Source organism: Colias eurytheme, chromosome 10 (assembly GCF_061535395.1).
Source record: "Colias eurytheme isolate Ceu_HAF_F1 chromosome 10, ilColEury1 Martin Lab GWU primary, whole genome shotgun sequence".
Lineage (NCBI taxonomy): Eukaryota > Metazoa > Arthropoda > Insecta > Lepidoptera > Pieridae > Colias > Colias eurytheme.
In genome coordinates, this window is record NC_142989.1 from 10,063,377 (window position 1) to 10,080,258 (window position 16,882).

Here is a 16,882-nt window from a genome sequence, read left to right on the forward strand (position 1 = left end):
ATACAGATAATATTTAAAATATCATCATTCATCAAGCATATCTGCATTGATGCGTGTAAACATTTCAAATCCCTTTTTTGTCCGATTCACCTAACGGTAAATAATACAATGGGTGCACGTGCATTCCCTTTCTTATTCCATTATGTTAGCATTAGAACAGTCGATTTGGGCCGGCCGTTCCATAGGTATATATTTTAAAGCGTATCGTGACCATCGAGATAGAATGTACTACGTACTAGAGAGGCGATCGCTACTACACTCTCTTTAACACGAGCTAGAGGTAAGAATCACAAGTCTCTTTAGTCTGTGTCGGACTGTGCTCCCCGCTTGCCGCGTCAACACGTGTTATTGCTCTGTTCAAAATGCCTTCGTGTTTGCTTAGATATTGTTTTAACAGTTCCCATAATACAAACAAAGCCCGAGGAGTGACTTTTCACCAGTAAGTTTCCTTATTATGAGTAAGTCATGCATTTTACTAATATTGTTATCATTTTGCGAAAAATCACCACGCGTTCTGCGTTTCGCGCCATTTTTCATAGACTAACAGCACAGACGTGACACTATCGATGAGTCTGTTAAAAAAATGTAACTGGATTTTTTTAACTATGTATATACAATATCTACTAGGAAAGATTACCATGGTATAGTACCTAAATATTTATACTTTTACCCGACTACGCAAAGTAAAACGGTAGGTTATATTAAGTAATATTTCTTTATTTACCTATTTTTATTTATTAAAAAAAGGTTAATCAACAGTTGTTCCAATAGGATTTATAAATTATTATGCACAACAATTACAAATAAACACAACATTCACAGAAACTAATACAGTAAAAGTTCTTTAATCGCGCTTCCTTTATTCGTGTTTTCACTATTCGCGGATTAAAAAAATGCGACCCAATTTCTATATTCACGACTAAAAATTTTTTTTATTCGCGGATTTAATTAGTACATACTACATACATAATAATAAAATTATTCCAATAGGTATCTTACCCAATATCCTTGTCAAATGGACTAATAAGAAAGTAAAATAGATCTTATTACAAGTTTGCCTAAAGTAAGTACATAATATTATGTTCTTAAATGATATCGCCGAGGCCTTTGACACAAGCCGCCTTTGTCGCAAGCCACCTCTGCGGCGATTGATGTTTTTGAGAATGTAAATAAACAGAATGGAAGCAACCTTATAACTCAATAAATAAAGTATATTTTTAAATGTAGTTCCGTTTATAGTAAAGTTACAAAAATTGTGATCGAGTAAGGGGGCATCCATAAATTACGTAAGGTGTTTTTTAAAATTTTCTGCACCTCCCTCCCCCCCTGGTGAGTGTCGTGAGAATTTATTCAACCCCTCCCCCATCATCGAATCTCACGTGAGATTTTTCAAAATGTGAGTTTCTTATACGTAAACGCCATCAACATTGAATCATCGTATCCATTTAATTAGGGCTATTATAAACCAATACTCCAAAATTCGATTACATCATGAAGCAAAAACTGATAAAACTATTGATTACTACACAAAACGACAAAAGCTTACTAAATTGATATTATTTAAAGGAAATTAAAATACATAGTTTAATATAAAATCATCGTTTTATTAATTCCCTAGTATCAGTACCACCAGATAGTACCGAGTAAACAGATTGCACAATGTGTCGCATCTGCACGCATTGCTTAATCTTTGAACTTGAAGCCACGCCTCGCTCGTTCCACACGTACCCCACCACATCGGCCGCGCGCAATGTTTTTGTTTGGAATAACCCCTCTATACATATATCTCGATGATCGTGACAAATGCAAAGATAAATTGCCCACGCCGCTGTCGGCAGTCACGTCGGGGTCCTCCAACTGATACCAAGTCTGTAACTCCACCGCGATCGTTGCGTCGGAATATGTTGCTTTTTCGTAACCGTGAACTGTTAGATTACGCATATCTTACGTTGAACTATATGTGTACGTGAATTTAGTGATTTACTGTCGCATTTAACTGTGCGTGAATTCAATATCTGTGATATTCAGTGAATATTATCTATACCTATGCCTTGTAAGAAGAAAATTAAGTCTCCTCAACAATTATGGGAAAATTTGTCATCGATATTTGTTAATTTTGTTGAGACGATATTCTTCAATTTGGGAGTGTACGTCGGTAAACATCCATGGAGAACTGTTATTTTAACATGGATTTTCGTCCTGGTGAGCTGCACGGGGCTATTAACATTTTACATAGAAAAGAATCCTATGAAGCTATGGGTCCCGCCAGAGTCGGATTTTTATCAAGACACAAATTGGTATATAGATAATTTTGGGACTAACTTTCGGCTTCAGAATATTCTAGTCACGGCAGATAATGTTCTCGATTCTGAAGTTCTTATGGTGGTTAGTAATATTACAAATGAAATAAATTCTATTCGAATTAAACACAAAGATGTATTTTATTCAGTGGAAGACTTGTGCTTTAAAATACCTAAAGTAAATATACTTAATTCAAATGGGAAATCTAGATCTGAGAATGATGAGCAGACAGAGAAAAAAAATTCAGACAGTAACGACTTTTCTGACCCCGGCCTGTGGGTGAGCGATGATTTCTATTGTAGTTTCCTTAAAACGTTTCCGCTAACATGCTTGCAAAACAACATATTAGATTTATGGGAGAATGATCCTGACATAATTAGAAACTTAACAAAACATGATATTATAACGAAAATAAATGAAGTCACATACAACCCAACTACCGGTCACCCGGCCGATTTTGCAAAAATGTTGGGTGGCGTTGAAAGAGATAAAAATGGTTTAATTGTGTCGGCCAAATCACTTTTAATAAACTGGTACATGGATGTTAATATGACTGCAGTAGATTTGAACGAAGTCGGTAATCTAGTGGGAACTGAAGAATGGGTATCTATTCAACTCGCAGCATGGGAGCAAGAATTCTTAAACAACGTAGAAAACATGAATTATGAAGATATGAATATACGTCTGTATTATGAAGCTGGAAGAAGCTTTGCGGACGTTAGTGGTCAAGCCATGTTTCAGGAGATGGACAAACTAGCACTGGGTATTATTTTGATGTTTGTGTATGTACTTATATCAGTGTCTCGCTTTAATTGGCTAGAGGTTAGAGTTACTTTGGGTAGTGTTGGTTTACTGAATGTTGGAATGGCGTACGTTACTGCTGTGAGCTGGTGTTCGATTTTAGGCATTCCATTTGGTCCTGTACATTCTTCCTTACCTTTCTTGTTAATGGGTCTCGGTGTAGATGATATGTTTGTGATGAATGCATGTTGGAAAATAGTCATGTCTCATGATTCTCATAAAAGTGTTCCTGTTAAAATAGGTCTTATGCTAAAACATGCCGGTGTGTCTATCGTCATCACCTCTTTTACGGATATTGTTGCCCTGTTAATTGGTGCTATTACTATTCTTCCGTCGTTGAAATCGTTTTGTATGTATGCCGCTATGGGTGTATTCTTCATATTTTGCTATTCTGTTACGTTTTATGTAGCAGTATTTTCCTTAGACTTAAAAAGAATAGAAGCGAAAAGAAATGGCTTCTTCTTTTGTTACAAACATAAAAATGAAGTCGCGATATCTACAGAGAAAACTATTTGTCAAAAACTATTAGAAAGTTTCTACAAAAATGTTGTATTCACTATTCCTGGAAAAACAATAGTTATATTGTTTACCCTTATTATGTCTGGTGTAAGCATAGAAGCTATTCTGAAGTTAGAGCAAAGATTTGACCCGAAGTGGTTTATTCCTGAAGATACATATTACAAAGACTTCATTAATAAACATGAGCTTTACTACCCCGACGAGGGTCATCCCGCAATGGTTTTTATGGGAAAAATGAACTATAGCGCTGAATTTCCTAATTTATATAACATGGTGCAAAGGCTACGAAACGAATCATATGTAACAGATGTAATAACTTGGGTAGAACATTTTCACGGATACGTATTACAAAATCATGACCGGGATCTTAAAAATGCTTCCGCCGTATCACCTGAAGATTTTAATAAATATTTATCGAGATTTTTATTCAGTTCCGTAGGTGGAAGGTTTCAAATTAATTTTAAATTTTCGCAACCATTAGAATGTGGTTTTCCAGTGCCTGAAATAAATGCATGTTCAATGGCGTTTAGATTCATCAAGTTTAACGGTCCGGATGAATATATTCCGGCGATGAATAATGTAAAACATATCGTTAAATCCGCAAATATATCAACGGGAAACGGTTATCGTTCCGTTTGGTCTAAAGCATTCGCGAACTGGGTCACAGACGAGATTATAGCTGTTGAAGTAGAAAGAAACATTGAACTAGCATTGATCTGTGTCATGGTTTGCACTATTATATTGATAACGAATTTGCAGATGTGTTTATGGATTTTTATATGTGTACTGATTACAATTATAAATGTGTTGGGCTGGATGCAGAGGTGGGGCATGACGGTTGATATAGTTTGTTGTATCGGTCTTGAACTTGCTATTGGTTTATGCGTCGATTATGCAGCTCATGTAGGCCATTCGTTCTTAACCTTCACTCAAGGTTCTCGGCACGACAGGGCATTCAAAACAGTGACGTCAATAGGCACAGCTGTTTTGCTCGGCGGTGGTTCAACGATGCTCTCTCTCTCCCTTCTGAGCATGTCTAAAGCGTACACATTCCAATCATTCTTTAAAATATTCCTTTTAGTGATATTGTTTGGTTTGTTTAGTGGGTTATTATTCTTACCAGTAGTGTTATCATTGATAGGCCCAGCGGGTTACAAGAACCCATCTGATGATAATCACGGAATCCCAGAAGCTGTAGAATTGAACGGCAAATGTAATGATAAAGAGAAACAGATAGATGATAGCTGAAATACATAGATAAGTAGTATTAGGTCACCAATATAAGTACAATTGTGATATAGAAGTGTATAGAATCGATGAACAAAGTGATTCTTGTAAGTAGATGTATTTTAGTGTAAGTATGATAAAGATGTGTTCGTATAACTGATTTTGTTTAATGCAAGCAAGGGATTAGTAATATTGAAAAGATAATAATAAGTTATAATCGGGTTCCTTATTTTGTATATCGTGGATACGGCTCAATTTAAAAACCTACTTTATAAGCTCCTAGTAATATTTTAGTAGATAGCTTGTGAAAAAGAGTAGGTATAAACTTTTGTAAGAGCTCTCTCTATTTGAATCATTTGACTGGCCGGTTGGCTTGGTTGGTAGTGACCCTGCTTTTCAAGCCACTGGTCGTGGGTTCGATTCCCACCAGGGGCAAATATTTGTGTGATGAACATAGATGTTTGTTCTGTGTCTGGGTGTTAATCATCTATATAAGTATTTATTTAAAATTATACATATATTATGTATGTTTATCAGCCATCTGGTTTCCATAACACAAGCGAAAGCTTAGTATGAGATCAGAATATTTATTTACAGCTGAAGAGACAAAGTTTTAAAATAAAATTATTTGTTAAATTTAAAAAAATACGTGCGTTGGATGTGTTAAAACAATATTCTAAAACAGTTACTTGATCAAAACGCTTGCTTATCTTCTGTGTAAATAATAGTATACTGATATAGAATTAATTTATACGGTTATCGAAATAAATCTCTGTAATTATTATTCTGTTTACGTAGAATCGTGTATTTGCTGATAGTGATTACTTTTATCATTCAATTTACATGATATTTCAGCTTTGTATATAATTATCGTATATGGTTTGTAACTACATAATATAACTATAATGAATGTTATGGAAAGATTTGATAATTAATGTAATCTTTCCGTTGTACAGCTGATGTATTATTATTAACAATTTTATTATTAAAATAGAAATATCGTACGCTAACGCTACCATAAATCAATTATACTTATTACATATTAGGTATATTGCCTAAGGTCATGGGTTATCAGAAGTGAATCATTTTTTGGAAGTAATAAAATAATGGTAGGTACAACTAATAAAATAATATAGTTTCTTTGTATTCATATGTATTTTTTTTAATATTCGCTACGTTAATTTTTATAATTATAAACATTGAGATAGTGTCCTTATAATATTAATAACTTTAAAAAAATACCCTATTTTATTAAACGATTATGTACCTACTCTAGTATTTATCAATGTATGTATTACAATGAATGTTTTCAGTTATTGTACCTTAGTAAATGCAATAAAAATAAACAAGCTGTGAATTCAATACCTACGTACTTGAACTGAACGTTATTAAAAAAGATAAACACAAGTGAATGTAAAAACTGTATTATTCTTATTAATTTTATTTTTTAGTTCCATATAAATAAAATCACAAGAAAAAAAACTATATAAGTAACTGTTCTTACTTTAGTTGTAAATTGTAATACATCTTGAAACGTTAATTTAAAAAATAACAACTGAATGATTATAACATGGTAATTGTTTTTTTTTTATTATCATGTGCAGTATCAATTGTTTTTGTGTCGCGTGTTTTTGTACTCTGGCTTTGTACAAAGCTGAAATATAATTACTGGCATAAATAATGATAACATATGTTCTGAACAATAATGAATCAAATGTTTTGGTTTTTTTGATAGTTGAGACAATAGTATAAAAAATAGCAGTCCTGTTAGTATGCAATAGAACAGAATGTACCTTTAAAATTGTTATCATAAGTTTCACAAATTATTGTACGTTTTCTGATAGCTTGAAAACCAATTGTAATTATTAAGCTGTAATTATACAAAGATTATAATAATAACAGTAAAAAATATGTATTGCAAACTATGAAAATATTTCGATCCGTTACACCAACGCATTTATTAGATATTGTTAAGATATTAATAAACATTTCTAAATTTAAGGAATTAAATATATTTATAATTTTTTAATGTATACTTAAATTTTAACTCAATATTCTTGAGTTTGAGATTTTGTATTGAAACTAAATTTTGTAAAAATAAACTTACGTTGGGCTCACGTATTACTATGTTTCTTTTATATCCCTAAATATCCTTCCAGTACTTTTATTTACTTCATAAATACTCAGAAAAATAAATGGGCATTTGATAAATGCAACTTGTAAACAGTACACAGAACAGTAAATCTATACTTCTATACTAATATTATAAAGAGGAAAGGTGTGTATGTATGTAATATGTACATGTATGTATGGTTTTCACGCATAAACTACTGGACCGATTTTGATGAAATTTGGCACAGATAATCTTTAGACCCTGAGAAAGAACATAGGCTACCTTTTATTGCGAAATATATACCACGGGCGAAGCCGGGGCGGACCGCTAGTAACTTATAAGAATAGAATTTAGTGTTTAATGCTCATTGCATGTATAGGTTCTCAATAATTTGCTGTGTAATGTTTTATCTTATACATAGTTAAAAATGTCTAACGGACCTCTCCGTGTTGGATTTTTACAATACAACATGAATTATCTTATAATTAAAAATCTCTGAGGGACCTTTGATTTTATAGTCTCCACATATAAGGCTTCCATAAAACCGGGTATCTTCCTGATAGTACCCGATTATTATCATTATTATGTACATATCTAATGATAGTAAATAATACACACAACATAAACTAACAGATAAAAAAAGCTCGCAAAGCTTGGTAGAGTACTCAGTCAGTTGTAGCAATTCATATTGTTTTGTTGATACGTAGGTAGAAAACTCATCTATACTAATATTATAAAGCTGAAGAGTTTGTTTGTGTGTTTGTTTGTTTGAACGCACTAATCTCGGGAACTACTGGTCCGATTTGAAAAATTCTTTCGGTGTTAGATAGCCCATTTATCGAGGAAGGTTATAGGCTATATTTCATCACGCTACCACAGATTAGAGAATAGTTACTTCGTAACAGATACATCACTCCCATACAAAAGCTAAAATACCTACGCTATATTTACCTACAAAATGCGCCGCAACTCGGCTGCAGTAAGAAATGTACTCTACGAACACGCATCGAGAAGCGAGTTTCCCGCGCACGCCGCGTGATTGCGTCATCAAACGAAAATTTTAGGGTTGTACTGAGCGCGTAAATTAAACACAGAGTTGCTGAAACACTTAATTTTTTATTGTTAATTATATTTGTTACATTATACATATATTTATTTATTTATGATGCACCAACAGTAACTCAATTTGTAACATTATGTACGATTATTTATATAATGTTACAAATTGAGTTACTGTTGGTGCATCATAAATAAATAAATAAATACAATAAAAAAAATGAAATCTTATTGATAGTAGTTGGTTTCACCCGCGTGGACCCGCTATATGTGTCTCCTGGATAAAAAGTAGCCTGGTAGGTTTGTTCCTGTTTAGGCAATTGAAAAAAAGACAATTCCTTGTTATTCACTCTTGAACTCCGACACCCGTCCACATCGCAAAAACCGGGCATCTTGGTAGCGAGCGCGGGAAACGTGACGCGGGTGCGCACTGCGCAGTCTCGCGTGTGCCAACCAACTGCCGCTTGGGTCGGTACCGACCTACTGTGCGGTAGGCACTTATAGCGCGACCTTGAGCGAGTGACGGAGGCCTGACGCTACGGGCAACAGGAGTGGAGCCACGGGGGTGAAACCGCGCGGAGCAGCTAGTATAATATACACACACACTAGAAAATAGTATAACACAATGAAATAAATGTTAACTCATTGTGCTCATGCTTTTTGGTCAACCTTTAACGAACACGGTCCTCACACACTAAAGTTTAAGCTAGATAGTAGATAGATAATAACGGGATTTAATTAATCCATACTAATATTATAAATGCGAAAGTAACTCTGTCTGTCTGTCTGTTACTCAATCACGCCTAAACTACTGAACCAATTTGCATGAAACTTGGTATAGAGATATTTTGATACCCGAGAAAGGACATAGGCTACTTTTTATTGCGAAATATGTACCACGGGCGAAGCCGGGGCGAACCGCTAGTATTCCATAAGTAAATATAACGTTTAATACATAACCCTACATAGACATAATTAGTTATGTACATAATAAATAGTTGACTCATTGCATTTCAAAGCGCTTATTATAATATTCTTTACACTCATTATAATAATGTATTAGATAAGGATTGTAGATGGTGTTATATAATACATAACATGTGTAATCACGCATTTAACACACAAAGAGCGTCATGTGACTAATTCAATTGTATTAATGTGATAAAAATGTTGTAAAACGAAGCAGGGACAGATTATAATCTGCTTTGTATGCCTATACGCAAGAAGGAACGGATTATAATCTGCTATGTAGGTACGCAATTTTTTATTGAATGAAAGCTTCTATTAAGTATTCTGTGACAATTCTTAAAATTCTCCTTACAATTTCACAGTAGTTTTACAATCTAACGTCGATAGATAGAAGATGTGGGCACATTCTTGCCCATAGTTACCGAATACCGAGCGAGTCGTAAACACAGTTAATTGTCTTTCCGCTAGCAGGAAATTCGCCATGTACCGGTAATAGCTTTGTTAAACTCAGGACAGGCTATTCCGTTTATCCCATTACCTTTTGAGATTGTTCTATTACCCACAGCCCATCCATGATAAAAAGAAACCTAATACAAATTAGGTAATCATCATCATCAGCCAATTATGTTCCCACTGCTGGGATACGGGCCTCCTGTAAGGGATCAGGGGCCGTATTATGACCTCTTATTTCCAGACAGTTTTCGCCGTAAATTGAACTGACTTGCAAATTCATATTATGATTGAAATAACCATGTCTATATAGTTGTTGCGATCATACTATGAATTTGCCAGTCAGTTCAATTCACGGCGTAATCTGTCTGGAAATAAGATGTCATAATACAGCCCCAGGCTGTAATCCACCACGCTGGCCAAGTGCGGATTGGATCAATTCCATGTCCATTAGGTAATACACTTATATACTTTTGGTTAATCACCATAACTGAATAGTTTTTTCTAGAATTCAGATTAGCAGCTGTCTTTTGAATCTTCAATTACGTTTAATAAAGATTATTTTGCATTAATTGTTTCGACTTTGTCGCACAAAAGAATTAGATGCATTCAAAACTGAATTGTCATTTTAACAATATATTATGTGATATAGCAAGTGCAAGCTACGTTCATTAGAATAAAGAAAAAATTGGTCAAGTGCGTTCTGGAACACGTGCAGTAAAGGGTTCCGTAAAATGTCAATTTTCTGTTGTTTCGGGAAAGGTACATAATTCGTCGAAACTGTTAAAGAAACCTCGTTATTACAACTTCACATCGACATCCATTTCAAGGAGGTAGGATTTTTTTTCACTTCTCATTTTTTATGTAGGGGTATGATTAGGTATATAGATTTTTTTTCTATTTATGTAGATCTATAGTGTGCCAAATTGTACTTTAATATGACTTGTCTCGATAGTTTTTGATATATGTATAAGGCTTCTACGGAATTCTAAAAAAAATCTCATAACAATAATTTTTCGGAAGATCTAGTGACTTAGATTAAGTTTTCTCGATAATTCAATCGATAATCAATTTAGATTAAATAATTTGTTTATTTTTTATCACATTGGTCTTTCAAAAATTCCATTCTGGTTTTACTGGTTGTGCATGGAAAATTTTCAGGATATTTTTTTTATAAAAACTAAAATATTACGCAACATGCAAATGTTTATCAGATATCTATGTAAATATTTGTTGTTTAATATATCTAAATTGATTTTTGTTACTTTATTTGAAACAAACAGGATTGTCTAGATGTTATCTAGAGTCTAGGCAAGTGGGAAATGGCAACTACTTAGTAGTCTGGTATCGTTCACATATAAATCTTCTTATATATAAAATTCTCGTGTCACAATGTTAGTCTGCATACTCCTCCGAAACGGGTGGACCGATTCTCATGAAATTTTCTGTGCATATCGGGTAAGTCTGAGAATCGGCCAACATCTATTTTTCATATGTACCACGGGCGAAGCCGGGGCGGACCGCTAGTATATGTATATATATGTGTAAACGTCCGTAAGGAATAAATTGTCCAATGATTGGTTAAAGACTGAACAACAATACAGTGAAACCCAGGAAGGAAACAATGTAATGTGAAAAATATACACATATGTATTATGTAGACTTGATCTTAATTAGGTACTTTTTGTATCCGAATATATTATTATAGGTTGCACCAATTTAATCTAAAGAACTATTGGTTCAAATAGAAAAAAAGTACTTATTGCTATGATGTATATTTCAGACGGATAAATTAATATAGTTCTTTTGGTAGCATGTACCCACATAAATGCATTTATAAAAAGCGGTTATTTCAATATTACAATCAGTAGGTATCTTCAATTTTATTTATTTGTACCGTATCTACCATCCTACTGTTCAGTTGAATGAATGTCACGTGAAGTGTTCTCAAATAGTTTGATAAGTTTTGCTACATATTTTTAGGGTCAGTTACGATTAGTCGATTAGTGAGGTTATCTATAATAATTCAATAGTAGGTACACTGTATTTGTTGAAACAGTACAACCGCTAACTTTCCAGAAAAAAAACTTACTAATAATATTATATAAAATAAGTCGGGTTTTCCTTCCTGACGCTATAACTCCAGAACGCACGAACCGATTTCCACGGTTTTGCATTCGTTGGAAAATGGAAAGGTCTCGGGCTCCGTGAGGTTTAGGTATAGCAAAGAAAGTCGCTGGTGGCGAAACGGAGTTCGCCGGGTTTGCTGGTCTATTTATAGATTTAAAATATTTTGATCACTATAGGGTTTCTTGGTCTTTATTAGCCAATCTGTAATTATTACAGATACAGACACACCACCATAATATGACGGGAAGTAAATTTAATTAACGTGGAGTAAAAACCGCTAATCCACTCTTAATGCAATTATGGACTTCGTATTAAGGTCATGCTTTGTCAAAATAACGTGTTATCTATTGATAATTACGTTAAAATTAAACCTATTATAGAAGCATTATAAAGTTAGTACCTATAGTTTTTTGTATGGGTGCCCAATTTTACAATTTGTGCAGTCATTTACCGTTTACTATTTTGACTGCCAAATATGAGAATGATTCATCCGAATTTCAAAATAATATTTAGGTCATATTATTCTATTACAAGGTTGCTGGCCATAACTGGCGGCAAAGAGCCAACGACCGGGCTCAGTGGTGTGCAATGTGTATTAGGAGAGGCCTACGTCCAGCAGTGGACATCGAAAGGCTGATGATTGATTGATTGATTGATTGATTGATACTTTTCTATGATAATTAAAATGTGCCATCATTATCACAGAAAATATCGTTCTTTAGTTCGTCCTTTTGCATAATTTACATTTGTTATTAAGTAATTTATTAGTTTCCAACTCGACCATGCCTAATAAAAAACGTTGTATTCAATACGAAATATTTTACCTAGGTAGTAGGTACTGTAGTCAGTTGCATACGTATCTACCATTCTACTGTTCAGTTGAATGAATGTCTGCACGTGAAGTGTTCTCAAATAGTTTGATAGGTTTTGCTACATATTTTTTGGTTCGGTTACGATTAGTGAGGTTATCTATAATAATTCAATAATAGGTACACTGTATTTGTTTAAACAGTACAACCGCTAAGTTTCCAGAAAAAAAACTTACTATCATCATTATTACTACATAGTTTATAAAAAGAGGCTAAAGCAAGTAAACGGATTATTTATACAATTAGATTAAGAAAATACCATATTTTGTGATACAACCGATTTTCCGCAGCTAATTGACATAACCGTTATAAATAGGTACATCATAGATTTATGAACTTGTTATTTTTTATCTGTGAAGCTTTTCTCCTAATCAGTATTAATATTTAATACCTTATAATAATAACTATATTGATACCATAAGCATTTAAAGTAGATTAAAATTGGTAATTACTTTATTTTAAAGTTTAAACGAATAATTAGCAGTTATCTGAATTTCACAATCCGTGGGAAGCTGAGCCACAGAATAAAATGCATTAAATGCATTAAATCTACAAATAAAAGACCATTTCTAAACAAAACTTAATTAATTCCTAATATAATGCATATTTCATTAGAGATAAGCATGAAATACTAGAGGATTCTTAAATATCAAAAGATATGAGCTTTTAAATTAACTCAATATTGTTTACATGTTTATGGTTTTTCGAATTTATAATAAATATGTATAAACAAGTCGTCTGGATTTAAATAATGATAAAAAACTGTGGTATTATTACCGTGTGACTTTACCATTTTACAAGTGAAACAAAAATGTTGTAATATGCAAAAAATGTTGTGTGGTTTTATGAAACCACAGTAAAAGTGAAACTGTTCGAACGGTTCCGAACACTGCTTTGTGTAGCGCATGTCGCGTGACGCGGACGGTCGGCTGCCGAGTAGGTATACCTACTCGGCAGCCGCGATACACGCGACATGCGCTACACAGACCAAAAAGTTTGAGACGATGTAATAAAAGTTTCACTTTAAAATAAAAAAGCAAATTAAAATAAATTCCAAATTTTACAGGTATAAACCATGCTTCGCTCCTGTTGGTCTTAGCGTGATGATATAGCCTATAAGCCTTCCTCGATAAATGGGCTATATAACACTGAAAGATTTTTTTAAATCGGACCAAAGCGCGTTCAAACACAAACTTTTCAGCTTTAATATTAGTATATTGCGCATTCATTGATTACATTTTTTTTAAGTGAATTTAACATTTTTGAATTTTACTACATATTTTCAAAGTTAGCATGTACAAATTTATTATATGAATCTACTTATTACTATAATCGTCCTAGTAAAAAGCTACAACGGTTTACTCAAATATGAATAACAGTTACATTGCCCAGAATTTGTTTGTACAACGGTTATAGCTAAGTCCGAGGTATGCTTGATCAAACAGACATGATCTTGATTTATAAGTAGGTAAATCCTATGAACAAAAATATATTTTTTTGAAAAAGAAACAAATACCTAACCAATAAGTTAGTATTCACTTGAAAATATTAAAATAATGAGGGTAGTAGGGTTCTAATACCAATGTATAAGCACAGAATAATAAACTAGTTTGGCTAGTAGTTCGGCTAGTAACTAGTAGCTGGCTTTATAATAAACATTGATTATTGATATCATCTAATACAATATTTCAATGCTTGGATAAAACTTATCCGTCCGTCCAATAAAGTATTACACGATATTATTAAAATGTCACGTAAACTGTCAAATACGGGCAATTAGAATACGTTTTTAAAATGGTAGTTTTATACATTACTAGAGGTCCGCCCCGGCTTCGCCCGTGGTACATATTTCGCAATAAAAAGTAGCCTATGTCCTTTCTCGGGTATCAATATATCTCCATACCAAATTTCATGCAATTTGGTTTAGTAGTTTAAGCGTGATTGAGTAACAGACAGACAGACAGAGTTACTTTCGCATTTATAATATTAGTATAGATTCGACGAATAAGTATGTATTTGTCGTGTAAACGAATTAACGCTAATCAGAGATTATTTTCCGATAGAACTTATTAAACAATTTTTTTCACTGTTATGAAATCTATTGCGTAATGTTCTCTAAATATTGTCAGTTGGCAGCCATAGGAACTGCCGCGCCGAGTTAAGGAAGACAAATGATAACTTCCTCTCTTTAACTTTAATTGAAACCCAAATTTCATTGAACTACAAGGACACGTAAGTAAAATTTACCTACTTCAAAAATCGTTGAACTAATAGAGACGGAATTAAAAAGAAAACGAACCAAAAATGTTAACTTCTCAATTAAAAAAGGGCGTGTGTGCCGAGCACACGTGTCAGTAGTGAAATTTCTTTGGCAAGATTCAAAGATACCAAAATCGTCGCCTTATTCCATGACGTGACGGTATTGCTGAGACGCGACGCGAAATTTTACTCTCAACGCGCCTAAAGAAGTTTCACTTCAACAAATATTAGAACTAGCTGCCCCAGCAGACTTTAATGTTCCTTTGCCCTTTTTTTTGTTTTCTATAGGTTTTCTTATGGGTTTTCTCTTAAAAAACACACATTTACCGAATTGGTCGAGCCGTTCTCGAGTATTTTGCTTTGCAACACATGTAGCAATTAATTTTTATTATATAGAAGAAAATTAGCATAACATTTGATAGGTACTAAAAGTATAATAAACACATTTTACACTATGTAGATCTTCGATCACAAATCTTGATCGTAGATGTAGATTGTAGATAGTGTAAACTTGTAAAGTTTCGTTGTCTGTACGGATGTTTACAGATTTTATTAAGGTTTTTATTCGATATAGAGTTCGTATTTATTGTCTGAGAGATTATCAGACAGTAAATATACGTTTTCCGCTGCGCTGTCTATATCGATTATCGCATTAGTATCTATATTACACCTGCATCCGTGCGAATGTGGACTATACTATAGCAATAGAAATATATTATTATACTCAAAGGGCGTTTTTCCACTACAAGGAATTTTACGGTCCGGCATTCCGATTTTTTACGGTCCGGTATGGCACGCAATTAATCTAAATACTAGCTTGTGCACTATACGTAATTTTACTGTCCGACATTTTACTTTTCCCTATTCCGGATGGTTTTTTGAGTTTACGAGTCGCTGTAGGTATAATTGTTTTCGAGTGCCAACTTGCTTGGATTTTACTCTTTTTATTGCATATGCCAATTGAAAGCAAGCTCTTGTTTTACTTTCTTTTAGCTGGCAATGAGATTTGAGAAGTCGGTATTGTTATTTTATATACATTGACCAAGCATTGACCTATAATTATTATCTAAGTAAGTGTTGGTAAGTTAAAGTTCAAGTGGGAATAGATTTAGCTCCTCGTCACCGATTAAAATAAATAAGTGAAACACGCGTTTTAAATCTCTTACGGAACTTTACTTTTTATTATAACGAAGTAATATAATATTTCACCTTCTATATTTTTACTCGTTTCTTGTAAAATGCGAAAACAATCATTTATGATAGCATTATACCGCCATACTTCCTTGAACTGTACCGTACTGATCCGAGTAAAGACGGACAGGTGCACAAGCAATTCATCGGTTTTTTCATGCCACACCGGACCGTAAAAAATCGGAATGCCGGACAGTAAAATTCCTTGTAGTGCACAAGCGCCCTTTCGCTTTATAGCTAGCAAAAATAAGTAGGATAAGATAATAGAATTCTATTATCTTATTAATTGATAAAAATATATAATATGTACCTATATGTATTTACACATATATTTTCGAACGTTTTTAAAACTAAAAGAATAAGATACCATTGGACTATTCCATGTTTACACCACCAATAGAAACGCGCAAAAAACAATAATTTGAAATAAAATATTTTTGTTACTATAAAAGCACTCACATGCAATATTAGAATTTAGAACATAAAAAAATTAATCGTGAAATACTTTTGTCGTGAATGAAATGTTTTTAATTTTTATGGTCAGCATAAGTAGATATTAAAAAAAACGTTGATATTAATATCTACTACTAAACGATGTTAATTCTTCATAATCTTTTTAAATTCTTATGAGTGCATTATACATTATCTAATTTTAATCAGACAATGACTGCATTCTCTATAGATAAGATTATGCTCATAAATGACAATAAATAGGACTGCACAGAAAAACGATATAAGTTCACAATTATTATATATAATATACCCATGATTTATTGACACAGTCTCATAGAATTCTTTTAATAATCTACTACATATATAAAAATAAGACGAGTTTTCCTTCCTGACGCTATAACTCCATAACGCACGAACCGATTTCCACGGTTTTGCATTGGTCTCCGGCTCCGTGAGGTTTATAGCAAAGAAAAGGTGTCTCTGGTGGCGAAACGGAGTTCGCCCGGTTTGCTTAACAATAGATTTTTATCTGCATTGCAAATAT

At 33.3% G+C, this 16,882-nt stretch overlaps 1 protein-coding gene across 1 annotated transcript; it reads left to right on the forward strand.

Moving 5' to 3' along the window:
• The first annotated feature begins 1,799 nt into the window (after positions 1–1,799).
• Positions 1,800–5,051, forward strand: LOC149905417 (patched domain-containing protein 3-like). The gene has a single exon (XM_090106320.1). It carries the CDS (start codon positions 2,047–2,049, stop codon positions 4,867–4,869), a length of 2,823 nt encoding a protein of 940 aa, XP_089962446.1. The 5' UTR covers positions 1,800–2,046; the 3' UTR covers positions 4,870–5,051.
• The last annotated feature ends 11,831 nt before the right edge of the window (positions 5,052–16,882 follow it).